General features: G+C 52.2%; 3 protein-coding genes and 1 long non-coding RNA gene across 9 annotated transcripts in view; 2 read left to right on the forward strand and 2 right to left on the reverse strand.

Annotated features, from left to right (window-relative positions):
* The window catches only part of LOC105485258 (PCI domain containing 2), a 51,256-nt gene extending 43,137 nt beyond the window's left edge, over positions 1-8,119 (forward strand). For 2 of the 4 annotated variants that reach the window (XM_011747505.3, XM_011747507.3), the window contains exon 15: positions 1-2,617. In XM_011747505.3, the coding sequence (XP_011745807.1) occupies positions 1-5 (5 nt within the window). In that variant the 3' untranslated portion in view covers positions 6-2,617. Of the gene's footprint in view, positions 2,618-7,997 lie in introns of those variants that run through there. The other 2 variants (XM_024793936.2, XM_011747508.3) reach the window with 2 other exon arrangements.
* LOC139359041 (protein Z, vitamin K dependent plasma glycoprotein) lies at positions 981-15,203 on the reverse strand. The gene is made up of 8 exons (XM_071081003.1): positions 14,715-15,203; positions 13,344-13,507; positions 11,730-11,754; positions 10,039-10,152; positions 8,543-8,674; positions 8,061-8,128; positions 3,345-3,462; positions 981-1,492 (listed from the first exon to the last, which is right to left on the reverse strand). The coding sequence occupies exons 1-8, from the start codon at positions 14,782-14,784 to the stop codon at positions 981-983; spliced, it is 1,203 nt and encodes a 400-aa protein (XP_070937104.1). The 5' UTR covers positions 14,785-15,203.
* LOC105485255 (uncharacterized) lies at positions 13,501-18,891 on the forward strand. 3 transcript variants are annotated; one of them, XR_011614560.1, is made up of 4 exons: positions 13,501-13,669; positions 13,947-14,146; positions 14,587-14,697; positions 15,556-18,891. It is a non-coding gene; the product is annotated as an uncharacterized lncRNA (long non-coding RNA). The 3 variants fall into 3 exon arrangements; XR_011614559.1 differs by having other exon boundaries at positions 13,501-14,146; positions 14,239-14,697; XR_989427.3 differs by having other exon boundaries at positions 13,501-14,146.
* The window catches only part of LOC105485262 (coagulation factor X), a 27,017-nt gene continuing 17,111 nt past the window's right edge, over positions 18,087-27,992 (reverse strand). Inside the window, exons 3-8 of the mRNA XM_011747514.3 lie at positions 27,643-27,667; positions 26,652-26,765; positions 25,390-25,521; positions 22,930-23,174; positions 20,065-20,182; positions 18,087-18,700 (exon numbers count right to left, since the gene is read on the reverse strand). Of these exons, the coding sequence (XP_011745816.2) occupies positions 18,099-18,700; positions 20,065-20,182; positions 22,930-23,174; positions 25,390-25,521; positions 26,652-26,765; positions 27,643-27,667 (1,236 nt within the window). The 3' untranslated portion in view covers positions 18,087-18,098. The remainder of the gene's footprint in view (positions 18,701-20,064; positions 20,183-22,929; positions 23,175-25,389; positions 25,522-26,651; positions 26,766-27,642; positions 27,668-27,992) is intronic.

Genomic DNA, 27,992 nt, shown 5'->3' on the forward strand with positions numbered 1-27,992 from the left:
GATAGCACCTCGCTGCAGCATCCTCGCGTGGGAGAAGAGATGGAAGGGGCTGGCAGAGCCCTCATGGCCTGATCACCTCCCGAGGGCCCCACCTCCCCATGCCGTCATCTTGGGGTAAGTTCCAATTTCGAGTTTTGAAGGGACACACACTCAAGCCACAACAGTGCTGAGCGTCGCCCTAGCTGCCCATCAGCCCATTGGTGAGGCGCTGTGACTCCACCCTGGACGACCCTGAGGCATGAAGAGGTGGAGCACTTGTCTAAGAGCCACCTGGTGGGATGAGCAGAGAGCTGGGACTCAGTGCTCAGCCCTGACCCGGGGCCCTGGAACCTTCTGTGGGAACCCTCCCAGAGAAGGGCTGGTGCACAACCCCGTGAGACGCTGACATGCCTCCTCAGCCTCTCGCGTGCTCCCTGGCCCTTTCCTCTAATGCTGCCTCTCTGAGGTACCCCCAGGGTCGTTCTCCTCCATTGCCAACCTGCTTTGAGTGGCTGCTGCTGCACTGAGCCATGGTCCTCAGTCCCCATGGCAACTGGGGAACCAACAGAGGAGGTCACTTTCTGCTGTAACCGGCGATTGCTGCGGCTTCTGCACCAGAACACACTCGCCTGTGTGCGGGCCGGGGTGGCTGTTCCCTGAGCACAGAGAACACTGGACTTGGAGAAGGAAAGATGTTCTGGAAACCAGACTGTTTTATGACTGACAGATTATCTTATTTTATTATTTAATGCATCTCATGTTTTTTCTGAAGGTCTCTATTGAGAGAAAGAGATCCAGGGAAAGAAAGGTCACAGTGCTCGGTAAATGGCCCAGCAAGGGCGGCTCTGCTGCTCCGTGGGCTGAGCGGGTGGCCTGGGGCTGAGCGGTGGCCTGGGACTGTGACGGCCTCTAAGCGTGTGGTGAAGTTTCAGTGCGCTCCGTGGTGGCAATGCAAGCTTGGAATCCCACTTCAGGTTGTGTTCTTTCTGGCTGGGTTTCAGTTAGTTCATGATCCATTTAAACCAGAGTGAGTACCTGGAGACCTTGGTGACAAGGACCATGCGAGCCTGCCCTCCTGCTGGCTGCGAGCCCAGGACCCCTGTGAGGAACCAGGAGCCTCTGTGCTCTCTGGTGACCACACTTCCCTCCATCCAGTGCACGGCCGCCACACTGCTTCTCTCACAATAGGTCCTGGTGGTGACGGTCACATTCAGGACCTGCCCGCACTCCTCCCCCTCCACAAGTGTGACAGGCAGCGTGGTTAGCGAGTTGCCCAGGTCAGTGCCATTGCGTGCCCAGCCGCTGAGGAGGCCCCCAGTGCGTGGGATGAGGAGGTGCTCAGCGAAGTCGTTCTCAGGGGTGCACACGGGGAGCCCCGCATCTGGGCACTGGATGGGCCACTCCAGCTCCAGCAGTGACAGGTCATTCTCCCCCGTGTCCGCGTCATACCACATGTGCACATGGGCACGCATTATCTTGATCATCAGTGGGTCTTGGCTCGTTCTGTTAAAATCTGAAATCATGAACAATCACCAGTTCTTTACAGTCTGATTTTCAAGAGTGACATAATGCTCAGAAACGAGCTTCTCAGTGAGCCACGTGAGGAGGGAGAGACCGACCCTGGAGGACCCACAGGCTCACTGCCCCATGGTGTGGACACTGTCCCTTTCTGTGGACAGAAAGGCCACTCGCAGATTGCACCATTGCAACCAAGTGCCACGGCGTTTAAAAACAGTCAAGGTCAGTTCTTCTATTTTGGAGTACAGTGAGGTGTGGTGAAATGATTAAAAAGTAGGGAGCAGTGATGTGGAACTTCTCCAGGCCAATCAAACATTGGCTGTTGAGAAGTGGTTTTCAGGTTATTTTGTTGATTGAAAAATATGTAAGGGTACCAGGCGCAGTGGCTCACACCTATAATTCCAGCACTTTGGGAGGCTGAGGCAGGTGGATTACTTAAGGCCAGAAGTAAAGACCAGCTTTTCCAACATAGCAAAACCCTGTTTCTACTAAAAATACAAAAAATTAGCGGGACGTGGTGGTGCACGCCTGTAGTCCCAGCTACTCAGAAGGCTGAGGCAGGAGAATCGCTTGAAACCAGGAGGTGGAGATTGCAGTAAGCCGAGATCGTGCCACAGCACTCCAGCCTTGGCAACAGAGTGAGACTCTGTCTCAAAAAAAAAAAAAAAAAAAATTAAGGATGAAGAGTAAAAACATATTTATGTTGAGGTTCTTCAGAGTCATTACAGAGCATGTTGACAGGTTAATACGGAACTTTGCAGCCTCCCGATGGGCTAGAAGCTATTGTGTGTTTGGATAGATAAGGAAAGAGGCACATGGCCGGGGGCAGTGACTCACACCTGTAATGCCAGCACTTTGGGATGCCAAGGCCGGCGGATCACCTGTGGTCAGGAGTTCGAGACCAGCCTGGCCAACATGGTGAAACCCCATCTCTACAAAATTACAAAGAAATTAGCCGGCCACGGTGGTGGGTGCCTGTAATCGCTGCTACTTGGGAGGCTGAGGCATGAGAATCGCTTGAACCTGGGAGGCGGAGGTTGCAGTGAGCCTAGATCGTGCCACTGCACTCCAGCCTGAGGGATAGGGTGAGACTCTGTCTCAAAAAAAAAAAAAAAAGAAATAGGCACAGATAAGCCAATGAAAAGGCCACTGTCTCAGCCCAAAGTCTCAACTGCTGAGGGATTCGAGCCCCATTCTTCTGATTTTTAGTCAATTACCCATCTCTTATGCCACAACTGCTCGATTTCAGTGGGAAAAGAAGTCATCCTTAGTAGGCTGTGATTTCCTCCGTTGCTGAGTGTGAGTTAGCGCTTGCCCGTCGCGATTCCCTCCCTTGCCGAGTGTGAGTTAGCACTTGCCCGTCGCGATTCCCTCCCTTGCCGAGTGTGAGTTAGCATTTGCTCGTCGCGATTCCCTCCCTTGCCGAGTGTGAGTTAGCGCTTGCCCGTCGCGATTCCCTCCCTTGCTGAGTGTGAGTTAGCACTTGACTGTCGCGATTCCCTCCCTTGCTGAGTGTGAGCACTTGCCCGTCGCGATTGCCTCCCATGCCGAGTGTGAGTTAGCACTTGCCCGTCGCGATTCCCTCCCTTGCCGAGTGTTAGTTAGCACTTGCCCGTCGCGATTGCCTCCCTTGCCGACTGTGAGTTAGCACTTGCTGGACCCCGGTGTGTGCTAGGTATTTTGCATGTGCTTTCTGAATTTATAAGTATCTCAGTTTTATTGACAGTAAATTCAGTTCTATGTTGCATTAGAAACAAACAGTCCAATTTTAAATTTTTCATTTCATTCTTACATAGAATAGTGTATTTCCAATGTGGTTTTATAAAAACTCATGATAAAATACTTACATGTTTTTACACTGATATTCCTGTGTAACAGTGAGCATCTTGCTGTTGTCAGTACAAAGTTTTCCTGTATTATAACACCACCACAGAAGTCTTTTCCTTCGGCATTTGTTAACTTTACCTTTAAAAATCAAAATAGGCAATAAATAGCTGCTGACAGTTTGCGGGATTAGGGGCAGTAAAGTCTACTGGTTAGGGATATGGACTCCAAAGGCAGACAGCCGTATTTGAATCTTGCCCCAGCACTCAAATGGCTACAGGATTGTTATCGAATTGCTGACAATCTAAGCTTTTATTTGCTCAGGGATTAAATGGGGCCGGCACTTCCCCTTTCGGCCCAGGTGAGGTAACAGTGATCAGACTGACCCTCCCACCTGAAGCAAAACATGGACAAAATCTGTGGAATGATGGTTTTCAGGGACTGTAATCCCCAAGAAACAACTGTCTCAGCTACTGTCCAGAATTTCCCTGGCACAGGGCAGGACGGGGCATCTCAGTTGGAGCCCTGCCAACTCCCTAAATTGAAGAGAGAAAGCTGAGAGCCCAGTGAGGCCACAGTGCCTGGAGTTTGCAGAACAGAGTCCTTCAGAGGAGAGAGCTTGGTAGAGAATGCTGGAGGATGGCCGCATGCCTAGCAGTTTTCAGCAGAGCAGTGGTGATCACATGTGTACATGGAGACTAATAATGGCCAGGAAAGAACCACTCAGGAGGGTGAGCAGGACCCGTGCTAGACACTCACGCAGGCTGAGAATAGCAATTCCACCAGCTGAGTTAAAACATCCCTGACTCGGGGGCACGGGGCAGGATGCACAGAAGGGTTTCACTTCAGTACTCAGAATAACTCTAGACTGAGCACTGCCCTGGTCCTACTGACAAATCTTAAGAGCAGTATGCCAAAGGATGAAAGTATTTCCAACTTAACTGAGTCCCAGGACAATATCCAAGTGTATGTATAGAGCACAAAATATTCAGCACCTAACAAGATAAAATTCACAATGTCTGGAAACCCGTTACGGATCACCAGGCATACAAACACACAGGAAAATGTGACCCATAATGAGAAGAAAAATCTCCCAAAACTGAGCCAGCACGGACAGATATTAGTAGACAAGGACAATTAAACAGTGATTGTAACTATAGTCCAAATATTCAAAAAGTTAAGTAGAGACAAAAATATGTAGTTTTAAAAGCCTAAATTAAATTTTTGGATGACAGCTACAGTATATGAGGTTAAACATCCCCTGCCCAGGATGAATGGCAGATTAGACATTGCAAAAGAACAGATCGATGACCTGGACGGCGTCACAACAGAAGCTATCAGAAGTAAAACACGGAAAGAAAGGAGATCTTTGAAAAACGAACAGACCGTCTCTGAGCTATGGAACTTCAAACAGCTTAAGATACATGTAGTTAGATTCCCAAAAAAGAGCAGGGAGAAGGAGGAGAGAAAAAAAAATCTGAAAATAATGGGCCGGTCGGGCACGGTGGCTTGTGCCTGTAATCCCAGCACTTTAGGAGGCAGAGGTGGAAGGATTGCTTGAGCCCAGGAGTTTGAGACCAGCCTGAGCAACATAGCAAGACCCCGTCTTTACATGAAATTTAAAAACTAGCTGTGCATGGTGGTGGTGCACACCTGCGGTCCCAGCTAAGGACTCACGCTACAGCGAGCGGATGTGGCGTCGGCGAAGGTGGAGTGGACTGTGATACGGTAAAGATGTATTCTCCAAACTGGGAAGCAACCACCAACAAAGAACCAGAGATGGTAAACCAACAAAGGAGCGAAAACAGAATCCTAACAAGATATAGTTAATCTAACAGAAGGCAGAAAAAGGGGGAAAGAACAGATGAGAAAAAAAAATAGCAAGATGATAGCTTTAACCCTAAACATATCAGCAATTATAATAAATGTAAAATGGCCTAAATACCCCAATTAAAAGACAGAGAGATATAAATGAAAGCCAATTATATACTACATATAAAACATGTACCTTATTTATTTTTTAAACATGTACTTTATAAAAATACAAATAGGTTAAAAGTAGAAGATTGGAAAAAGATAATGCTAACACTAATAATTAGAAAGCTAAAGTGGCTATATCCATATCAGACAAAGGGGATTTTAGAGCAAATAATATTATCAGGGATGCAAAAGGAGAAAACAAGTTATTTGAAGGATTAAATGAAATAAAGCATGTACCCACATAGTACGGGCGCTGGCTCTGGAAGTGTTAAGTGTTACAATTTTCAACAGTCTGATAAAATACAAAATGCTGAGCAAAGTAAAAAAGAGTTTTCAACTTTACCGTGGCGTCGTTCCTGGAACTCTTTATGTGTTTATGAGTAATAGCTGCCACTTGTTGAATACCTACCATAAGTCAAGAACATTCTCTGTAATCCTCACTGCAACTCTGGGGGTGAGATCCTCACTTTAAAGGGGATAAAACCAAGTTTGAGAGAAGGGGGCACTTATGCCATCAGTCTGCCAGACTTTTAGTAAAATTTCTTCCCTAGGATGTAAGAAACAAGGAAGTTCTAAAAATAATCTTCAACCCTATATCCTGCTAGGACACTTAATTATTCTCCTTTTCAAAGTTTGTTTTAGGGAATTCCATATATTCAGTTAAATAACTTCAGAACAATGTATAATACTGGAGTAAAAATCTAATAGTATGTAGCCTGCCTAAGCCAATAATGTCCTGTGTCTTAAACACACCAGCTGTGTTTAGAGAATGCCACCTCCTCGGTTATATGGCTCTTAGCCTTGCTGGTATGAGTGCTGCGGTTACAGACTAGAACCACACCCTGTCTTCAGTTGGGGAAGCTGGGAAGCTGGAGACCGCCTGCAGGTGGTAGAGCCAGACCCTGTCACCACCTATGGAGGACCACTGCACTCTGGGCCTCCCAGGTACCCACCCTCAGTGCACTTATGGGGCAGACAGCGATAGGAAGAACTGTTTTAGAAAGCTCGGGGAGGAAAGGTGATAAAAGATTGAGAGGAAGTTTACGAAGCTGGTGATAGACCATTCCCGCTTCCATCCCCGCCTTCCATCACTCTGTCTGCTTTGCCTCCCTTCAGTCTCTTCCTTTCTACCCTGGAGCTGGGTGGCTTCAAGTCCTTGAGCTCCATCCTGTTCTCTCCCAGTCCACACGGCTGCCAGAGTGGGCTGGGCAGAGCTATCTTGTAAGAATCAGGGGAAACTGAAGCACGTCACACACACAAACTTCAGGGGCTTGTTACTCACAGGCCCTCACGAAGGGGGCCCCTGAGGCTGTGCCATCCACACGGCGCCACACCCGGGTACAGATGTGGACATGAGGGCTGCACCTCAGTGTAAATTCACACCAGATTCCAAAGATTCAGTGTAAAGGAAAAAGGCAAATGCCTCAATAATGTTTATATTCATTACATGGGGAACTAGTGACACATATTGGGTTAAATAAAATATATTATCAAAATTAATTTCACATGCTTTTACTTATTGTGGCTACTAGAAAATTTTAAATTATGTGGTTTACATTGCGTTTCTGTTGGACAAGGCTGTTTTGAAGGATATACTCAGGCAGAAGGAGATAATAGTGTTAGAGGTGTGAAAGGCAAGGAAAGTGGAAAATGTGGTAAGTAAATCAAAGCCAGTGTTGGTGGCATAAAACCATAATAAAAAAAATCGTAATATCCATTTTGTGAAGCTATGCAGAAAGCAAGAAAAGAATAAAATACTGGCCAGACAGCAAATGGACCCAGAATGAGGTGCTGGGACTTAGCCTGAGGAGGGAGAAATAGCTGACTTTACATGTGCTGAATATGGATGTTTATGTGTCAAGAGTGACCATTAAATAAACAAAGTGAAGATGAGGCCAGGCATGGAGGCTCATGCCTGTAATCCCAGCACTTTGGGAGACTGAGGCGGGTGGGTCACTTGAGGTCAGGCATTCGAGACCATCCTGTCCAAAATGGCAAAACCCCGTCTCTACTAAAAATAAAAATCAGCCGAACGTGGTGGCGCATGCCTGTAATCCGAGCTACTCAGGAGGCTGAGGCAGGAGAAGCGCTTGAGCCCAGGAGGCGGAGGTTACAGTGAGCTGGGACTGGACCACTGCACTTCAGGCTGGGTGACAGATCGAGACTCCATCTCAAAACAAAACAGAACAAACAAAAAAACCCCCCCCCAAAACAAGTGAATGGTTAAGTTCTAAATCAGCCAAGGAAGGGAAAAGGAGAAGAACAAAAGTGAATGCCAAACTAGAGAAATTTAGTGAACAAAATAACAAAGCTAGAATGCCAGCCAGGCCAGCAGCCGAGAGCAGAGTCAGTCCCTGAGCTGGTGCCCAAGCTGCCACTCAGCCGCTCTGTGACGACACCCAGGTCCCCAGGTAGGGGCAGCCCATCGCTGAAGCGCTTCCCAGGCGTGCTTTGACTTCGAGATGCTTATGTTCTGAGGAAATGACATTGGTAACAGTTTGGAACTGCAGAGGAAAGGTCTTGGGGGCTGTAAATAATGCTATCCTTTTGTATTTGAGGCAAGCAATGAAGACAGCTGAAGTTATGAACTTGGCATTAGAAAACACTTTGAAGTGGGAATAGAGGTTAGTCAATGCAGTCAGTAGCCCATCGAAGTCAGGATGACTGATTCACTTAGTCGTTACATTTCTCTTTAGGAAATGACAAGTAAGGTGAAAGTCATAACAATAAATTGAAGCACGCGGAGAGCGCTCTGTTACCTGCCACGGGAGGTCCTGTAGATCCAGTGCACGCTTCTCGGAGGTCAGCACCCCACAGGCACACTGGTCTGCATTTGCGGCAGCGACATGAGAATAAAAATCAGCGCCTTCCCAGTGAATATCGGACTCTGTCTGTGGTGTTAACCATTGCATAATTCCGGCTGTGGTACTAACCATTATAATCGTATCCTTAATGCTGATGAATGTGCAATAATTCACACAGACACTCAGACTGGAGTTAAGCCACCCCCTCACGGCGCTCATGGTTTAGCTCAGCGTGGTCCGAGCAAGCACGAGTGACAGAAACTGCACTTTCTAGCATTGCCATTGCTCCAGCATGGAGACGCGGACCACCTTCTGAGTCGTGGCAACTCCTTATCACAAATCTGTGGGCTTCACCCAATACTACAGAAGAAGGAAGGAGGATGTGGACAGGGTCACTGGCACTGGAAGCTGGAGGCTGCTGTGGTCTGAGCACTCACCGTGGGGAACGCACTGTTTGCGGTCCTCACCAAGCCTGTAGCCTTGAGCACAGCTGCACGTGTAGGATTCCTGTCCTGGAAGGCAGAAGTGTTGACACCCATCAGTCCGCTCCGGGTGACATTCATTTTTAGCTGAAAAGGAAAAAAAAAAAAAGACCAGAAATGCTGGCTTGGCATTTGATTACAGCCTTGCACACAGAGTTCTGGTGTTTTGGTCCATGTGTCCTCATTCTCTTCAGACCGTTGCCCTTTGTGTCAGTGTTTGCCAGACTTCCGTATTTCAGGAATGTGCATGTAAAACAAAGACTCCATGAGTGAGGCTGGGCGCGGTGGCTCACATCTGTAATCCCAGCACTTTGGGAGGCCAAGGTGGGTGGATCGCGGGGTCAGAAGATGGAGACCATCCTGGCTAACACGGTGAAATCCTGTCTCTACTAAAAATACAAAAAGGAGCCGGTCGTGGTGCCGGCCTCTGTCGTCCCAGCTACTCAGGGGGCTGAGGCAGGAGAATGGCATGAACCCGGGAGGCGGAGCTTGCAGTGAGCTGAGATCACACCGCTGCACTCCAGCCTGGGTGACAGAGCAAGACTCCGTCTCAAAAAAATAAATAAATAAAATTTTTAAAAAAGACTCCATGAGTGATGGCACTTCCATCTGTCCTTAGAAAATGTGGCCCTGGATGTATTTCCACGTGGACTGTAATCCACACACCTGTTTTCTCTGCTGCCTTGCACTGGCTGTTCCCTTCAATGTGCTGCTGTGATGCGGGGTCGTGGGATGGGAGGGGTGAGTGAGACGTCAGTGCTGGCCGAGCAGCGGGGATGGGGGCTGTCCACCCAGAGGGCGGAGATTAAGAAAGGGGCAGGTGGGTGAAGGTCAAAGCCCCGTTTGGTGCGTGGTAAATTTGGGATGTCTGTGAAGGCACTAGCTGAGGCATCAAGGAGGCAGATGGAGCAGAAATCCGGATTTCGGAGGAGAGGGCTGGGCTGGAAGGAAGGTTTTTCCCCAGAGAAACGGGCTCCGAGTTGACCAGCGGTGCTGAGGACGGAGCACACTTGTTGCTGTAGTTGGCGATTACGGACACTGACATTTGGCGGATATTTAAGGATATTTGTTTATGTGCTTTTCGTCTTCCTGGTCTGCAGTCTCCCACTGGGGTAGGTCCAGCCCTGAGGACGCCTGTGTGTGACCCCCAGCCTGTGAGCAGATTGTGAATGGTTGAGGCGGGGGTGGGGAGTAGAGGGGGCCCATGCCATGAAAAGTATGGGGGACCTGTCTGGAAGGGGCAACTCAGAATTCTGCCAGCCCCACCGGGTGTGGTTTCCAGAGGAGAATCTGATTGGGATGAGAGGAATCCACTGGGGTGAGCCAAATTGTGGTTCACACAGGCACCTTCGTGTCTACACCCCAAGAGGGGCCCATTGGGACCCTGGCCGAGGATGTGAGGCCTGCCTGCCCAGGGAGGCCCTGGGGGAACGGGACGGCCGGGGCCTCACCCAGCTCGCAGTTGCTGCCCTCATAGCCAGGGGAGCAGGTGCAGGTGTAGCCCCAGATGCTGTCCTGGCAAGATCCATTGTGGAGGCAGGGCTGGGAGATGCACGGGGAGCCACCTGCAGGAGGAGGGTGGGGGTCAGGGTGGTGGTGACAGGAACGGGGACCTGAGCAGGAGGAGGGCGGGGGTGGTGACAGGAACGAGGACCTGAGCAGGAGGAGGGTGGGGGAGGCGGTAGGGATGGGGACCTGAGCAGGAGGAGGGTGGGGGAGGCGGTAGGGATGGGGACCTGAGCAGGAGGAGGATGGGGGGAGGTGGCAGAGACGGGGACCTGAGCAGGAGGAGGCTGGGGGGCAGGGGATGGCAGGGACGGGGACTGAGCCCACTCGTGCTGCTCCCCATGCTGTCGTCTGGCCCCCAGGACACTCCCGCTCAGAACGTAGGTCCGGCTGCCGGTGCCTCCCGCTCTGCTGGGCACCCTTTCTTCGTCCGCATGTGGCCCCCTCTGTCCCGCCCCATCAGCCCTTCTCCGGCCTCCCAGGCCTCTCCCGCTTCCTTCTGTGCCCAGTTGTCTCCATGCTTGTCTGGTGGTGGCTGCAGCTCTTTGCTTACTCATTCCCAGGCCTCCCCCAGCCCTGTGGGTCTCCATCTACGTCACTTCTCTCCCATGCTCTTCTGCAGTTGCCCACCTAGAACTCCTCCCTCGGGAGGAGTCCCGCAACCAAAGTCTCCATGGGGGCCATCACTTTCCAAAATTTGAGACAGGTTCTGACCCTGCTGCAGCATGAGGCTCCCCAGGAGCCAGGAGCCCAGGAGCCAGGAGCCCAGGAGCCCAGGAGCCAGGAGCCAGGAGCCCAGGAGCCAGGAGCCCAGGAGCCCAGGAGCCAGGAGCCAGGAGCCAGGAGCCCAGGAGCCAGGAGCCCAGGAGCCAGGAGCCAGGAGCCCAGGTGCCCAGGAGCCAGGAGCCAGGAGCCCAGGAGCCCAGGAGCCAGGAGCCAGGAGCCAGTAGCCCTGGAGCCCAGGAGCCCGGAGCCAGGAGCCATGTGCCAGGTGCCCAGGAGCCAGGAGCCAGTAGCCCTGGAGCCCAGGAGCCAGGTGCCCAGGAGCCAGGAATCAGGTGCCCAGGAGCCAGGATCCAGGAGCCCAGGTGCCAGGAGCCAGGAGCCAGGAGCCAGGAGCCTGGAACCAGGAGCCCAGGAGCCTGGAACCTGGAACCAGGAGCCCAGGAGCCCAGGAGCCCAGGAGCCCGGAGCCCGGAGCCCGGAGCCAAGGAGCCCAGGAGCCCCAGGAGCCCAGGAGCCCAGGAACCGGGAGCCCAGGAGCCCCAGGAGCCCCAGGAGCCCAGGAGCCAGGAGCCCAGGAGCCAGGAGCCAGGAGCCAGGAGCCAGGCGGATGGAGGAGCTGCTCTGGGGGGGCCTCCTGGCCTGTGGCCTGTGTCCCAGAGTGCCCAGAAACTACCCAGACGCTGGGCAAGATAAACCGGCCGCTGCCTGTGGCCCTGGGGGCAGAGCCCGGGGGCTTCCTGACCTGGTCCTCGGGCAGAGTCCGAGCTGCGCCCTTCCCTGGAGAGACATCACGGGTTCTGGAGCCAAAGGCTTGGCATCCGCCGACCTGGGGTCATGAAGCGTCCTAAGCCCACCCCTCACCTCATCCCGAGGAATTAATACTTCTGAGGAGATGAAGGAAACCGCTTACCCTTATATCGTCTCCAGAATTCATCCTTTAGAATTAAAACATAAAAGTGTTACAAACAGGACATTTGTTTTTCTATATTCTTTCCTGTAGATGAACTTGAAGGTAAGAAAATGTTGATTTTATTCACCTAATGGGACAATAGTGTTTGAAACAATGCACGGTTTTCCTGTTTTACAGCCTAATTGTTTATGTTAAATGTGTAGTAACTAGATGTATCTGTAAGATAAATTACTCAACATGTGCTTACCAGCACCTATTTGAGCAAAGCCGGAGTCTGTGACGTGGCACAAACCCGCCACACACAGCCCCTAATGTGGCCCTTCCCTCCTAGGGCCAATCTCCACGCCACCCTCCACAAAAGCATGTGATAGAGAAGTCACATCACCTTTTCACTTTTCATAAACCGAGTTGAATTTTAAAGATATGTACCTGTGTAGGGAGTGGGGACGCTTAGTTTGGAGTAGGAGTATCTAAAATTAGGAGAATTATTCAGACTTGAAGCCTAGAAAGAAAATGTATAAAAAATGGCATATCCCAAGATCATATTTGGACTTCTAACAACTTGAACAATGTCATAAGTAGTAAATGAAAAACAATTTTCTGTACCAGAAGTTTGAAAAATGAAATTTAGGGCAAAATACTTTGAAAAATTTTTACACTTTTCACATGCCTGTAGGATTTCTCTGAGTTGTATTAAAAATGATCTATTTCATAAGTTATCTTATAGATAGGTATTTAAGAAACTAGAATTTTAAAAACATTAAACATTATACTTGAGAAACAGGTCAACATTTAATTTAGAATCAATTTTAGACTGGGCGCGGTGGCTTGCGCCTGTAATCCCAGCACTTTGGGAGGCCAAGGTGGGTGGATCATGAGGTCAGGAGATTGAGACCATCCTGCCCAACATGGTGAAACCCCGTCCCTACTAAAAATACAAAAAAAATTAGCCGGGCATGGTGGCGGGCACCTGTAGTCCCAGCTACTTGGGAGGCTGAGGCAGGAGAATCACTTGAACCCGGGAGGCGGAGCTTGCAGTGAGCCAAGATCACACCACTGCACTCCAGCCTGGGCCACAGATCGAGACTCTGTCTCAAAAAAATACAAAAAATAAATAAATAAAATAGCAAATTCTTACTTGTGTTATTTAGAGCATACACACAGTCACATGTGAAGCAAATCATTTATGTAATCCCAAGCACGGATTATGATTTTCTTACTATGTGGCATCCCAGAGAGGACGTTTCTGTTTTCAAGTTTTTTTTTAAGGTCTCTATTAAAAGCATGAAGTTCTCTGAAAGTCACCGCAAGCTGGGCGGCGTGTGCGTTGGACTGTCTGATCAGTGTGTGGGCCTTGCCTGACCTGAAGAAAGTCCAGTGGGGTCTGAGCTGACTTCCGGCCCCACTCACCTGCTGTAGGTAAGGGTGGATCAGTGGGTGGATTAAGTCACTTCTCTAAATTGTTTCCTCATCTGTAAAACTGGGATTGTGTCAACCTCATCAGTAAGTAAATAGGCTAATTAATTAAGCTGAATCTCTGAGAAATGATGCTCCCTGGGTCAGCAGAAGTCTAAATAACGAGGAAGCCTGTGGTTCGTGGTGGGGGGTACATACAGTGACCACTTCATTTTCAAACACTTCTCTTGCTTCTTCATAGGTACAGATTTCTTCGTAACATTCTTTTTCCAAGTTTCCCTCGAAGAGTTCTTCCAGGAGATAGGAGCCCGCGCGCTTCCACCTCGCTAGAACGTCGTTTGCTTTGGAGGCCGGGAGAAATACTACAGACAAGACAAGAAGACGGTGACTGGGAGCACCGAGGGCCCTGCTTTCCAGAACTGCCTGGCTTCCACCCCAGCCAGTCGCCAGCCCCTGCCCCTCCGTCTCCACAGGCTCTCAGCCTTCGAGAGCCTCAGGACCACCCCGCCACTACCTCCCCCGAGGTAGGCAAGCACTTCATCCTCTGGGCGAACGGACCAGCCCCGGGATCAGTGCAGATACATTAAGGTTCTGCAGAGAGGCCACGGGCCTCAGTCGGGAAAGTGGAGGAGGGAGGTCTCCAACTGGGTTTTGGGTCTGAGTGCGAAGGAAGGCCGAGCTGGGGTCAAAGGTCATTGTGCTGAGAACTGGGGACCAAGAGCCATGAGCTCCTGTGCTGCCTCTGTGCACGGGATTTAACATCTTGATAAAACACAAAGAGAAGAAACTTATACATTGCAGCAGGCTCTGCGATTTCCAGGAGGAGAAGGCAAACCAGTCTGCCCGTGGCTGTGGTCTCTAGAGGCTCTTCCTGCCCAAGGGCCCCAAAGCACGTTCTCTCCCTCTCCCGGAGGGTCAAAGCCCAGGCCCTTCACATCCTGCCTCTCTTTCTCTCAGTGCCGAGGGTTACAGCAGGGACGGCTCAGCTAAGTCCAGCCACGGTAAGTGCTGGGCAGGGCGGTGGGGGCGGGGGGTCAGCCTCTCCAGAGGGAGACCATGGGGCCAGCAGCGACGCTGGGTGTTTGACTTGCAGCTTTCCTGGACGCCTGTGCAGGCAGAGTCAGGATGGAGTCCGTGGCTGTTCCTCCAGCGAAGTGGCTGGTGGTAGAAGGGTGGCAGGCGGGCAGGGTGGCTGCTCCCTGGCTGTGTCTCCTGACTCAAGACTGAGCACTCCTGGCCGGCCTGGCCAAGGCGCTCTCTGCCCACATTGCAGTCTGGGCTCGGCCTGCCCCACCCCCTCCCCCCTCCCTGGCCTTTCCCCACCGAATCTCCTGCACACACGCTTCTTTCCATTTGGGCATCTCTTGGGAGGACCCCAAGTGACACCATCATGTCCCAAATACTTGTCACCAAATGATAAAGACCTAAACGGCTTTTTCAGGGGAATTAAGACAAGTCTGGGCACTCAGGGCTCCTCTGGCTCCTGGGAAAAGTGTCACCTACAAATCCACCGTGGACTGAATCAAGGACACAGCACAGGCACAACAGACAGGTAAGCCAGACGCCTACCTGAGGGCTCCGCACGCTGGAGGGCGAGGACCAGGACCAGGCCCTGGAGCAGCGGGATGCAGCCTGCCATTCCTACCCGCAGCACTGGGACAGGGCTGCAAACACAGCCAAAGTCCAGGCTGGGGGAGGTGCTGGCAGCAGGAGCCTCGGGGCATGACCTGCACAGCTGTGTGCTTCCCTCCTGACGTTTTCTGTTTGAGGCCAGGCAGAGAAATGAACAGTGAAGGCTCAGAGGGCCCTGGGAGATATTTAGGGAGACAGAGAATGGAGGGTAAAGGCAGCAGGTGCATGGTGGAAGGAGACACCCATGCCGTGTGTAGTGAGTTGGAGGTGAGACAGGCACAGCCCCAGCCTGGGGACACAGCAGTGGGTGGGACAAAGTCACAATGCAGCTTATGTTCTAAGTGTGTGTGGAATACACAGGAAGGAACGAGGGAAAGAAAAAGGAGTGAGTGAGGGAGAGAAGGATGGAAGATGGAAGGAAGGAAGGGGAGAAAAGGGAGGGAGGGAGGGAGGAGGGAGAAAGGGGGGAAGGGCCAAATGGTGTCTGTCACTACAGCTCAGCACCATTGTATCAGAGGCAGCACAGGCAATCATGAATGAACACTTGGTTTTGTGCCAATAAAGCTTTATTTATAAGAGCTATTAAGGGGCCAGATTTGGCCCTAGGGTTGTAATTTGCTGCTTTCAGATGTAGGCCCTTTGTATTAGTCCTTTCTCACATTGTTATGAAGAAATACCCAAGACCGGGTAATTTAAGAGGTTTAGTTGACTCCCAGTTCCACATGGCTGGGGAGGCCTCAGGAAACTTACAATTATGGCAGAAGGCACCTCTTCACAGGGTGGCAGCAGAGAGAACGAGTGCAAGCAGCAGAAATGCCAGATGCTTATAAAACCATCAAATCTCGTGAGACTCACTGTCCCAAGAACAGCGTGGCAGAAACCTCCCCCATGATCCAATCACCTCCCACCGGGTCCCTCCCTCGGCACGTGGGGATTATGGCAATTACAGTTCAAGACAAGATTTGGGTGGGGACACAGCCAAACCGTATCAGCACTTGAAGCCTGAGGTAAGAACCTGGTGTTTCCTTTCCACTGTGTTGGGAAGATTCTGGAGGGAACAGGAATTGACATGGAAAGATTTGTGCTCTGAAGGGATCACTGTGGCTGCTGTGTGGAGAACAGAACATTCCAGAGAAGTCAAAAGGGAGGCTGCTGGCTAGTCCCGGACGGGGCGGGGGTGCAGCCATGCAGCGGGAAGCACGTTTGCAGTCTGGATGCTTCACGAAGGGGAAGCTGATGGGATTCATGATGAATGGGGTCGGGCAGCATGGCTTCAAGGTTTGGGCTGAACGACTGGGAGGATGGCAGTGCATGTGCTGAAATGGCCAAGCTCCAGGAGGGCAGAGGGAAGCAAGGTTTGGAGAATTTGAGGGGTCTCCCAGGGGGAGCGGAGGAGTCACTGCGGGAGGCGATGGAGCTTTGCTGCAGGTTGTCTCTCCCTCACTCTCGGGGGAATCACTTCCCCCCTCTTTGCTCCCCGCCATGACCGCCTGCTGCTTGCGGTCCTCAGGGTCTCACCTCACACGAGCAGCCACTTCAGTTATTTCCTGAAACAGAGCTGGGCTTCCCTCAGGGGATTCTGGGGGTCTCAGGTCACAGAGTGTCCCCTGGCCCAGGCCTAGCCCATTCTGAGTGAACATGGAGATGATGTGGGTTTAACCCACTTGCCTTTACTTATGAAGAAGGAGATGTTCAGGCAGAGAGAAAATCCCCGCCACAGCAGCGCAGGAGCCCACAGAGCTGAGACGTTAACACCGAGCACGCATCCAGGACTGGGGCCTCTCCTCCCGCACCTCCCTGGACGAGACCCTATTTCTGGATGGGGCTTCGGCAGATGCTGAGCTGCGACCCCCCAGGCCCTTCTCTCTGCAGCCTCTGGTTTCCTTTCTATCCCGAGGCGGGCACGGGCGCCGGGCACCCAGTGTGGCAGGAACCAGGGGTGCAGGCAGGGATGGTGATGGCGAGCTTCACTTGTAAATTTTTCCCCAGAGTTCTCTCTGGACCCCACTCAACCTTTGATTTCCAGAAACGGGAATCCAAGTCCAGGGTTTACCTCTGGGGCTGTGGGGACCACGTTGCTGCCTAGGAAATGCAGCCCAACACGTGCTAGTTCCGAGGCAGAAGCCGCTCCTCCAGCAAGGGCTGGCGAGGAGCCCAACAGCTGGCTCCATGGAGGAGGCCTCAGAGCGGGCAGGCCAGGAACGCCCTCCCGCCCACGCTGGGAGACAGGCCCCTCCTCAGACCGTTTCTGGGAGGTCGAACACCTGTCCACTTTGATTTTCCCTAACTTCGCAACATCTGTTTACGAACGGTTTTGCCCAGCTCATGACTTTTTGGGGGAGTTTTTGTACTAGAACTGTTGAACTTTGCTTAGGGACATTACACAAGACGCAAACTGCAGGGGATGTTTGGGAGACACACGGCAGGCCTTGTCTGGAGTCTTTTCTGTTTACTGAAGGTTCAGTTGGTTTTCATGGCCATTTAACTTGAGGCCTAGGGACAGTGCCGGATGCAGCGGGGTAAGGACTCAACATCTGGACCTGAGGAGAGAAGGAGGAGCCCCCTGAAGCCCCTCCTGCCACACCACCACCACTCAGCCCCTGAGGAGCTCCAGAAGCTTCCAGAAGCCCCTGGCCAGCTTCACTCCAGAGACTGATTTCAGGGGCCAGGCTGTGGCCTGGATGCAGGCATGCTAAAGCCCCCAGGGGATTTTAAGGGTGGCCAGGGTGGGGGCCCACGGTGTGAGGTAGGTCACCGCCTGGTGAGCAGGTCACCCACCCGGGGGATGTCCGTGCGCCCCCACCATGCAAGCCCAAGCTGGGGTGGGGCCTGGCACCGTGCGGTTGAAGAGCACCCGATGGTTTAGGTCAATGCAAAACGTCCACCCCAACAAGAGGCTTTCTGGACGTTTCCCTACCGGGGAGTCTGTGAGTCCTAGGCAGTCACCGGGGAGGTGTCCAGTTCCCAAGGGGAACAAGAGAGACCAGGCCAGGTGGGAGGTCTTGGGGAGGACATGCCAGCGTGTGGGCCCCTCCCGACCCCACGGGGCCTGCACAGGCTCCCACCTGCCTCTGGGCGTGACCCAGACACAGGAAGCTGTCCAGGGAAAGGAATGCCCATGGCAGTCACAGCACAGTATCATCCTTGGAGCCTCCATCCTGCCCATCTAGAACAGACTAGAACATTCCCTGGAGGAATCCCCAGCCTAGCTGGGAAGGGCGGGAGCTCGGGTTCCAGACGTACTTCACCTTCCCACCCCGATGGCGGGAGAAGCCAGGGCAAGGCGGCAATCGAGAGACATACCAGGCCTTGCGTGGGATCTCACTTTAATGGAGAGGACGTGCTGGCCTCTGGGGCACGGCTCTCAGCCTTGGGCAAGCCCCTGGTTTTCATGGACCTGTCGATCCACTTGAGGAAGGCGGTGACCTTGGTGTAGATCCCATACTTCCCCTTCCGGGCGCAGCCCTCTCCCCAGCTGACGATGCCTGTCACGAAGTAGGTGTCCTTGAAGCGGGTGACGTGGGGGCCCCCACTGTCCCCCTGGCAGGCGTCCTCCTGCTTGGCGTGGTAGCCGGCACAGAACATGTTCTGGGTGATGATGAAGCTGCTGGAGAGCTTGCAGCTGTTGCGGTCCACGTAGGGCACCTCCAGCATCTTGAGCCTGGTGGACTGCCTGCCCTTCTCATGGGTGCGCCCGAAGCCGCTCACAATCCCCGTCTTCTGCGTCATCAGCGTGGACTCGGCCCAGTCGCGCTCGGGGAGGCAGGCGGGTGCCACGTTCATGCGGAAAGTGATGGGGCTCTTGAGCCGGAGCACGGCGATGTCGAAGTCATAGGTCTCCTTTGTGAACCGGTTGTGCTTGATGATCACCTCCACCTCGTGCACCGCCTCGCCGCCCTCCTCCTGCTCCATGTCCCGGTCCCCTGGGACAGAGGGGGGGGCCTGTGCTCAGCTCAGCCGGGGCCATGCTTTCGCACATCCGTTGCTTTTTAAGGATTTTTTTTTTTTTTAATTAAAAATGGCACGTGGTCACTTTTGAAAATTTGGAAAATAAAGGGAAATGCAAAGCAGCAAATAAAAATGACCGTCAGCCTTGCTACCCAGGGAACCACTGGTCATGTCTCACACATTTGGTTCTTTGGACGGCCGCCACTCCTGTGTCCTTGGGTGGGTGCATCCTCCATGCCAGTCGTGGGCACCAATGAGGTGTACCAGGGCCAAAGGCTTGGCATCCCAGACTCAGGCTGTGCAGTGTGGCTGCCAGCCGAAAATGTAAAACAGTTGTGCCATGAGCGTAAAATAGAGACTTAGCATGAAAGAAAATGTGCAGAATGTGTTATTACGCCTTTAACATGATTACACATGGAAAAAATATTTTCAACGTGTTAAGATAGATTGTGAAAATCTGTATGTATGTGTGTATATGTACATATATACATAATATACATATATAAACATATATGTATGTATTTTTTTTTGAGACAGTTTTGCTCTGTTACCCGGGCTGGAGTGCAGTAGCACAATCTCAGCTCAGTGGAACCTCCGCCTCCCGGGTTCATGGTTCTTCTGCCTCAGCCTCCTGAGTAGCTGGGATTACAGGCCCGTGCCACCACGCCCGGCTAATTTTTGTATTTTTTAGTAGAGATGGGGTTTCGCCATGCCAGCCAGGCTGATCTCGAACTCCTGACTTCAGGTGATCCACCCGCCTCAGCCTCCCAAAGTGCTGGGATTACAGGCGTGAGCCACTGCGCCCAGCCTGTTTTTTATAGTTAAAAATGTATAATAGAACATTTAGGGTTAGAAAAATACCAGTTTACATATATTGCTTTGCATTTGTAGCTTGTGTTGGGTTTGCACTGAGCAGCTCTAGTGGACAAAGACAGATGCTAATGAAACAATCTCACAAATAAAAATAGAAGAGACAGAGGTGCTTGGTGCTCAGAGTATGTTAAAGAGTGAGGGAGGTCTGGAAGGCTCCCAATAAAAGACACTGAGACATAAAACATTAGCTGGACACAGACCCAGAGACCCGGGACCCAGAGACTCAGAGACCCAGTGGGAGAAGGGCTGGGCTGCTTCCCCTCCCCCTCCCCATCCCCCTCCCCATCCTCCTCCCCACTCTTCCCCTTCCTCTGCTTCCTCATCTTCTTCCTCTGTGAAACGCCCCTAACCCCTACAAATAGGATTTCAGGATTTTAAGCAGTGTTCCCAACAAATTCCATCAGCTCTAGTGGTCTCTGAAAAGCAGGCAGTGACTGTGCCTCCCTGGGGGCTGTTGGTCACTTACCTACCCTCACCTTGAATCTCTTGGCTTGGTAGAGACAGTGGGCTGCAGTGAGGATGTAGAACTCGCTCAGAATGGTGCCACCACAGAACCCCTCGTTTTCCTCGTTGATGAGCAGGGCCTGTGACAGACGTGACAGGCTCAGTGTGGCTGGCCATGGACGGGTGTTGCCTGACTGAGAAGCCAGCCCTTCAGGTGGCACTGCCCAGCCCTCCCCATACCAAGCTGTCCTCTCTGGTCTGTCGTCCACCCAAAGACAGCTCCTTGTCTGTCTGTTTTCTCCGCCTGTGCCACACACTCACTGACACAGGGAGTCACCTCACCTTTCTACCAAATCCATCACAGTGTTCTCCAAAGTCTCAAACACACAACACATCTGCCCGCGCTTTGGAAAAGACGCTCCCTGTGGGAGTCTCTGTGGCAGGATTTCTGCCCGGGACCAGGAGATGCCAGTCTGTGCAGAAACATCTGCCTCCGCCGGTGCGCCTGCCTGGTGTCCCAACGGTTCAGCAGTGTGAGCCTGTCCCCCACGGTGCACGGACGCCTCCATCCCAGTGACTTCCTGGGGGTCCCTGTGACAGCTCCTGTGAAGGGTCTCCTCCCTGCCAGGGCTTGGAACGCAGATGGTCCCAGGGGAGCGAGCACTGACAGGGCTGCCACAGCTGTCCCAGGGGAGCTGGACTTGCATATTTTGGTTTTCTTTTCTCTGGGGAGTTTCCCATCCTGTGATAGTGGCTGGGCGCATGTGCAGACCAATGAAACTACTGACAATACCGAGTCTTAAAAGGATTTCTTAAAACATTCATGGCTAGAAAAGGGGTCATCTTTTTGCCTCTTTTTGCATAATTTGTCAATTCATCATCCAGCTTACATGAGGGAAATTCAGGCTAAGACATGAACACCAACCATTCTTCCTAAAGATGCAGATGAGCCCACTTGCCAAGACTCGAACCAAGAAACAAGAATCACAAACCTCAACAGACTGGGCGAGGGCCCCTCCAGTGAGCCCTCCAGGGCGCCCCGCCTCGGTCCCCCAGCCCGGGACCCCCTCCAAAACCCCGCCTGGGGCTCCAAGTCCAGCTCCTCAGCCACAGGAGGCTTTTCCTGCTCATCCTCAGTGGGGTCTCCTGCATTGAGGTTCTTGCCCCAACCACATAGTGCCTGGGATTGGGAGGATTTGGGTCTCAGCTCCCTAACTAGGTTTAGATTTCTGTGTGTCAGTCAGAGAGGGGTTTCATGGTTTCATATCCCACCTACCCAGCGCCTGGCTCAGTGCCCAACACGCAGAAAGCCCTCAACAAACATGCGTCGCAGAGCCGCCTCAGTGCATCCCTCTCTCTCTCGCTTGGCTCTTTATAATTAGACAGAGGCTCACCAGCCACATGGCCTGGGGTGGAGGAAGGCCTGGGGTGGAGGAAGGCCTGTGGGAGTTCATGGGGGCGCTGGCAGCTCTGAGATTCTTGCTTGTAGGAGAGAACATTCTGGTTTTGGGCATTGAAAATTCAAGTCCAAGTGAGGGTTGCCAGAGAAAATACAGGATGCCCAGCGACATGCTTTGGCTGTGTCCCCACCCAAATCTCGTCTCGAAGGGTAGCTCCCGTATTTTCCATGTGTTGTGGGAGGGACCCAGTGGGAGGTAACTGAATCGTGGGGGCAGTTTCCCCACGCTGTTCTGGTGGAAGTGAGTAAGTCTCACGAGAACTGATGGTTTTATAAGGGGAAACCCCTTTTGCTTGTTCTCTCATTCTCTGTCTTGCTGCTGCCATGTAAGACATGCCTTGCGCCTTCCACGGTGATTGTGAGGCCTCCCCAGGCATGTGGAACTGTGAGTTCATTCAACCTCTTTTTCTTTATAAGTTACCCCAGTCTAGGCCGGGCGCGGTGGCTCAAGCCTGTAATCCCAGCACTTTGGGAGGCCGAGGCGGGCGGATCACAAGGTCAGGAGATCGAGACCACAGTGAAACCCCGTCTCTACTAAAAATACAAAAAATTAGCCGGGCGCGGTGGCGGGCGCCTGTAGTCCCAGCTACTCAGGAGGCTGAGGCAGGAGAATGGCGGGAACCCGGGAGGCGGAGCTTGCAGTGAGCCGAGATCGCGCCACTGCACTCCAGCCTGGGCAACAGCGTGAGACTCCGTCTCAAAAAAAAAAAAAAAAAAAAATCCAAAATTAGACATGAAGCGAGGACACCGACTCTTCTTGCCTCCCGTCAAACAGAAGAGCGGATGGAGACCTCGCCCACCCCCGCGCCGTCCTCTCGCCTGCTGACGCCCTGCCGTGGGCTGTTCCCTGGCTTTAGGCCTCGTCCACCCCCACTGACGCCCCTGCCGTGGGCTGTTCCCTGGCTTTAGGCCTCGTCCACCCCCGCGCCGTCCTCTCGCCTGCTGACGCCCTGCCGTGGGCTGTTCCCTGGCTTTAGGCCTCGTCCACCCCCGCGCCATCCTCTCGCCTGCTGACGCCCCTGCCGTGGGCTGTTCCCTGGCCTTAGCCCTGTCTCCTGGTATAGGGGAGGTTTGAGGACACTTGAGTGCCTGACTGCGCCTTCTCCCTCTTTTCTGTTTCACAGGACAGCATCATCCTGGGCACACCACGGGTAGCCACGGAAATGCCCAGTGGGATGGGGGTGAGGCGGACGTTACCCGGGCCCAGCCTCTCCCTCAGCCCCAGCCACTTCCCTGTGGAGCTTACAGCCTCCTTGGCTGCCCAGAGGGAGGCGACAGACAGGTAGACTTGGGTGGCGGAGACCCTCTGTCCTAGTGCGGAACGGTGCCTTCCCAGATTGCTATTCCGAATGTCGGGCTGGCCCCCCCGAGGTGCACAGCGGGACAGGTGGTCCGTCCAGCAGGCCCGAGGGGCCGTCCCACTGTTACCTGCCAGGGACACTCCCCGTTCTCGCATTCCCGGCCGCCCACGATCCTGATGAGGTTGTTGTCGCCCCTCTCGGGCTGCGTCTGGTTGAAGTCAAGCAGGTCAAAGGGGTTCTCGGTGGCGTCCAGGTCGGCTGCGTCATCCGGCTTCCATATGATGTTGTCGGGGGCTTCCCCGCTGCTGTTGGTGGCCTGGGCAGCTGACCTCTTCCTGCGTTCCAGGGTCTGTTTCCCACAGGGGTAGGGTCCTGAAAGAAAGGACGGCCGGGGCCTTCAGCACAGAGAGAGGCTCCCCACACCCTGCACGGCTCACCCTAGTGGAGAGTCAGAGAGCCAGGAGGCAGAGCACGGGGGCACCCGGAGGGGCAGTGGGCCTGCGGGGCAAGGCGCCACATCGGCAGGGGTCGGGTCCACGGATGAGTGCAGCCGTCCGAGCGTTGGCCTCCCCTCACGTGACAGCCTGTGAACACTGGACCCCAGGCAGCAGCCCAGGCAGCGAGGGGAGTGTGGGCGTCTGCGATTAGCCTGGAAATGCACCAAGAAGTCAAGAAAGCTTGACGGATGGACAGAGCCAAAGGGGCTGGGCAAAATGGGATGAATGCATCTGGCCAGAGGACGCCGACGGGAGAACCCAGGTGCTGGGCGTGTGCGGCTCCCTGCGAAATTCATTCCAGTGTGCTGTGTGTTGGAAAACTTTTCCTAATGAAACACTGAGGAAAAAAAAGTTTTCAGAGGCCATGCTACATGTTAGGAAGCTTCCTTTTGTATAAGCAATTCTCCTGCCTCAGCCTCCCGAGTAGCTGGGATTACAGGCATGTGCCACCACACCCAGCTAAGTTTTTGTGTTTTTTGTAGCGACAGTGTTTCACCATGCTGGCCAGGCTGGTCTTGAACTCCTGACCTCAGGTGATCCACCCACCTTGGCCTCCCAAAGTGCTGGGATTACAGGCGTGAGCCACCGTGCCCGGCCCACCCTTGGTTTTAAATGGATTTGTGATTATTTCTAGAATTAAAAAATATTCGCATGTATGTCAAGAAATGACTTCAGTTAAAATATTTTTGGCCGGGCGCGGTGGCTCAAGCCTGTAATCCCAGCACTTTGGTAGGCCGAGGCGGGCGGATCACAAGGTCAGGAGATCGAGACCACAGTGAAACCCCGTCTCTACTAAAAATACAAAAAATTAGCCGGGCGCGGTGGCGGGCACCTGTAGTCCCAGCTACTCAGGAGGCTGAGGCAGGAGAATGGCGTGAACCCAGGAGGCGGAGCTTGCAGTGAGCCGAGATCGCGCCACTGCACTCCAGCCTGGGCAACAGCGTGAGACTCCGTCTCAAAAAAAAAAAAAAAAATATTTTTTAACCAGCTTAAGCTTGAATGTCATTGCCAGTAGCAAGGTCAGCCACGGTGTCTTTCGCTTGCTGAGAGATTTCAGGCATAGAATTGAAGCAGTGCTTGAAGGATGCATCTGGAACCCGGTCTTTTCTTCATCACTCATCTTTGGAAGTAAATTGTTTTCAGTAAGAAGGATATGAAAGAAGGAGTGACAGAACACTCGGGAGTGACCTGTGTCTGGAGGGGACAGTCATGGCAGCCGGGGGCAGGACACAGTCTAGGGGCTGAGCCGCACCTGAAGCCGGAAGGTAAGCTGGGTCACCAGGCTCTTGAAAAGGCGGGCCTGGGACTCTGCACTTTGAATGTGCCCCTGGGTGAGGCCGACGCTGTGGGTCGAGCCGGCTATGAGTGGGAGTGGGGTCACTGTGCAAGGTGCAGCTGTGACATCTAGGCCCTGCCTTCGGGGGCCCCACCTGTGCTGGCCGTGCGGAAGTGCCCGCAGCCAGGCAAGCCCAGCGTAGGCGATGCCCACGGGGTGAGGACAGGGAGGCTCGTCCCCACCCTGCCCAGTCCCCGGCCTGTCCTGTGCTCACTGCCCTCTGGCCGCTTATTGTCCACATTCATCAAGGAAAAGAAAAACTAAGTTCAATTAACACTGGTCCTGGTAAAAGGAGCTCAGAGCCTGAGCGTCCTCTGCCTCCCACCCCAGCCCCGCACCTTAGCTCCAGTTCCTTGGGCCAGCTCTGCCCTTCGCCTGCCCTGGTGCTTTGAACCCTTGCACTGGATCCCCCACAGTCCTAACGCAGACTGAGGGCCTGTGGTGGGCCAGGCAGGCATCGTGTAGAGTGCTCCAGGGATCACCCAAGCAGTCAGGCAATAGTGTTGGTCCCATTTGTCAGATGGGGAAGCTGAGGTTAAACAGCACATCTGGCTTACAGAAATAATGGGTCTATTTCCAAACCTCATGGTCTTCATGTTTGAACCACTTGGGCCCAGAGCCCAGGGCTCAGTGCTGTCCGGTTGGTGCCGCTGTTACCTGCCAGGCCCACCCAGAACATGCCCACCGGCATGGGCTTGTCCTCCCTGGCCCGGCCCGGCGGCAGCTGGTGGCTGTGGCCCAACGTGCCTCCTACCTGTGGGAATGCAGGCCTTGCCGTTGTCGGCCAGGGTGTACCCCCTGGCGCAGGAGCACACCACCGAGTTCTGCTCCTCGTGGCAGAACTGGTCACAGTCTCCGTTGTCCAGGCTGCAGAGCTTCCGTGTGACTGCAAAGGAGAGGCACATTGACTCTGGGGACAGCTGGGGAAACGGAGGCTGGGCTGGCCCGAGGGTGACAGCCACATCCACTTGCCTGTCAGCCACAAAGCGGCCATTGGGTTGAGCAAAGGGCCAGAGCCAGGCAACAGGCACACTTGCCTCGAAGGGCAACCTCGCGGGTCACAGGGAGTTCGTGGTGCCGTGCCTGGTGGAGCCTGGCTTCCGTGGCAGACGCCAGGCTCCAGGGACCTGCCCCTCACACCTCCGGGCTTGCTGGCGCCCCCTGCCCCGTAGCACTCACATTACGGTGACTCCACATCGCTCTGTGTGGGTTTTGATGAAAAAGTAATCACAGTGCAAAGATCAACATGCATGGAATCTTGGAAAACGTTCATAATAGCCCTGGGAGCCCGAGCACAGTTATGCCTCGTAAGTTACCAAATGGTGTTCCAGGGAGGCGCTCTGGACTTACAATGAAATGATGCATAATTAATATTCCCATCAGGGAAAATTCAAAAGTAATCCAATCTAAGAACATGGTATAAAGATGATCAATTAAGTACTTTAAAAGAAACGCAAATCTTTTTCCTGAGGGAAAATTGATCTAATGGTAGCCTAACTTTTTATTTAAAAATTAACCACCACATTAGAGAAAGTACTTAGTGATTTTTCCGTGTAGAACTAATTAAATGTATCAAGTTTTTATAATTGGACAATCACAAATATTCACAAATATTGACACCTGCATCCACACACATAAATAAGAGGTGATTTAGAATCACTCCTGGAATAACAGGAGCAGGAATAACAGGGCAATGCACTTGGCCTTAAAGAAAACAGAGTCTGCTCTTGTTTACACATGAATGGATCATACGCTTCTTCCATGTTCTACAGTCTCTCTTGGAGGAGCAGAGAAGTGACTGTGTCTCTCATCATACCCCCAAACCGAGTCATTTGGGGGACATGTTGGGGCTTTTCTTTTTCTATTGCTATAGTGGCACAGTGTAATAAAGCCCAGACTTTGTAAATCAGAAATGACTTAAGATTGTTTCATTAGGCATTTTCACTTCTTCCCCCGTCCCACCTGCTACTCTTCAGGGGAGTATGATCTGAAGGTATACCAAGCAGAGGAACCTACACAATTCACAGTTTTTGCCTTCGAATCCTTCTAAACAGGTGCAGGTGTATTCCCCAAGGCCGTCTCTACATTTGCCCTCGTTCTGGCAAGGACTGGTCTCACACTGGTCGCCATCTGCAAAGAGAGGATTTCGAAACTGGAGTCTGCGAGCTGTTTCCGGCATCATGGAAACAGCTTTGCTGTGCTAACCTTGGCACTGCTGTTCAGATAACTGGAAAAGGCTTCCCGTTTCTCTGTAAACAACTCCTCCTCTTTGGACTTTATTTGATCCACTCCCTTTTGTGGCCATGTGTACGTGATGCCTTTATCTAGGTGGATCACTGGCCCGGCTTTTCGATTTTTTGCCAGTGTTTTGCAGTGTGTTTACAGTCAGAGGTGACCACAGGGACCAGCGGGAAGGATGGAGGAAAGGTGAAAGCCTGATGCTCATTTCTGGGCTGGGCCTTGATGGGAAAGGAGGTTAGGGTTCCTCTTTCCAAATAATCCTGGGGCAAAATGAGAAGGGCACACACTAACGTGGGGCTTCCCATTTCTTGGAGGATTTACATAATCTAAGTTAGAGATAGGCCCAGTTGTCATTCTGAGAAATGTGAATACTGTTACCAGGTAGTCATGACTGATGCCATTTCAGATGCTATTAAGCATGAAATGAAGGTGGTTACCTTAGTCGGGAATCTAATCTTTCATACTCTGTTTTTTGCTTTTACCGAATACACATGTATTTTAGAAAAGTTATCATGGAATTTGGTATCCTCAAATGAGAATGAACTGATTTAAATATATATCTCTAATTCAATAACAAAACTAGGATTAGTATAAAATTACTATAAAAACTCTTTTACAATAACTATTATGGAAACACTCCGAGTGAAAAAGTCTTAAATGAGTAAAATTTAAACAAAAGCCGAAAGGAAATTCAGGAAATATGTTCAAAATTCAAATGTCCTAATGAACCCCTCTCACTTAAGATTAAAACAGAAAAAATACTGACCTTTGTATTTATTCCAGAATTCATTCTACAAGGAAAAAAGAGATTTAAAAATATATTAGGGAAAACAGAGACATTTTATACCAATAACAACCATAATTAAGTGACTCAAGCTGAATAGGATATTTTCCCCAACAGAAGTCACTTTCAGGAATGAATTGTTCAAGAACTGTGCAGTCTAAAGAGGAAAGCTATTCAGATCTTCTGCGTCTGTGAAGATGTGGTTTCAGTCATCTTAAATGAACCATCTTTGTTGAATATTGAAAATATTTTCGGCTGGGTGCGGTGGCTCAAGCCTGTAATCCCAGCACTTTGGGAGGCCGAGACAGGCGGATCACGAGGTCAGGAGATCG

Source organism: Macaca nemestrina, chromosome 16 (assembly GCF_043159975.1).
Source record: "Macaca nemestrina isolate mMacNem1 chromosome 16, mMacNem.hap1, whole genome shotgun sequence".
Taxonomy (NCBI): Eukaryota; Metazoa; Chordata; class Mammalia; order Primates; family Cercopithecidae; genus Macaca; species Macaca nemestrina.

Bases quoted from the DNA above. Each gene is read 5' to 3' on its own strand.
- LOC139359041 (XM_071081003.1), bottom strand. From the start codon at position 14,784: ATGGCAGGCTGCATCCCGCTGCTCCAGGGCCTGGTCCTGGTCCTCGCC. The intron at 11,755-13,343 runs GTATGTACCCCC...TTAATTCTAAAG, and splicing joins TTGAAAATGAAGTGGTCACT to GATGAATTCTGGAGACGATA. The intron at 1,493-3,344 runs GTAAGTATTTTA...TCATGATTTCAG, and splicing joins GAATATCAGTGTAAAAACAT to ATTTTAACAGAACGAGCCAA.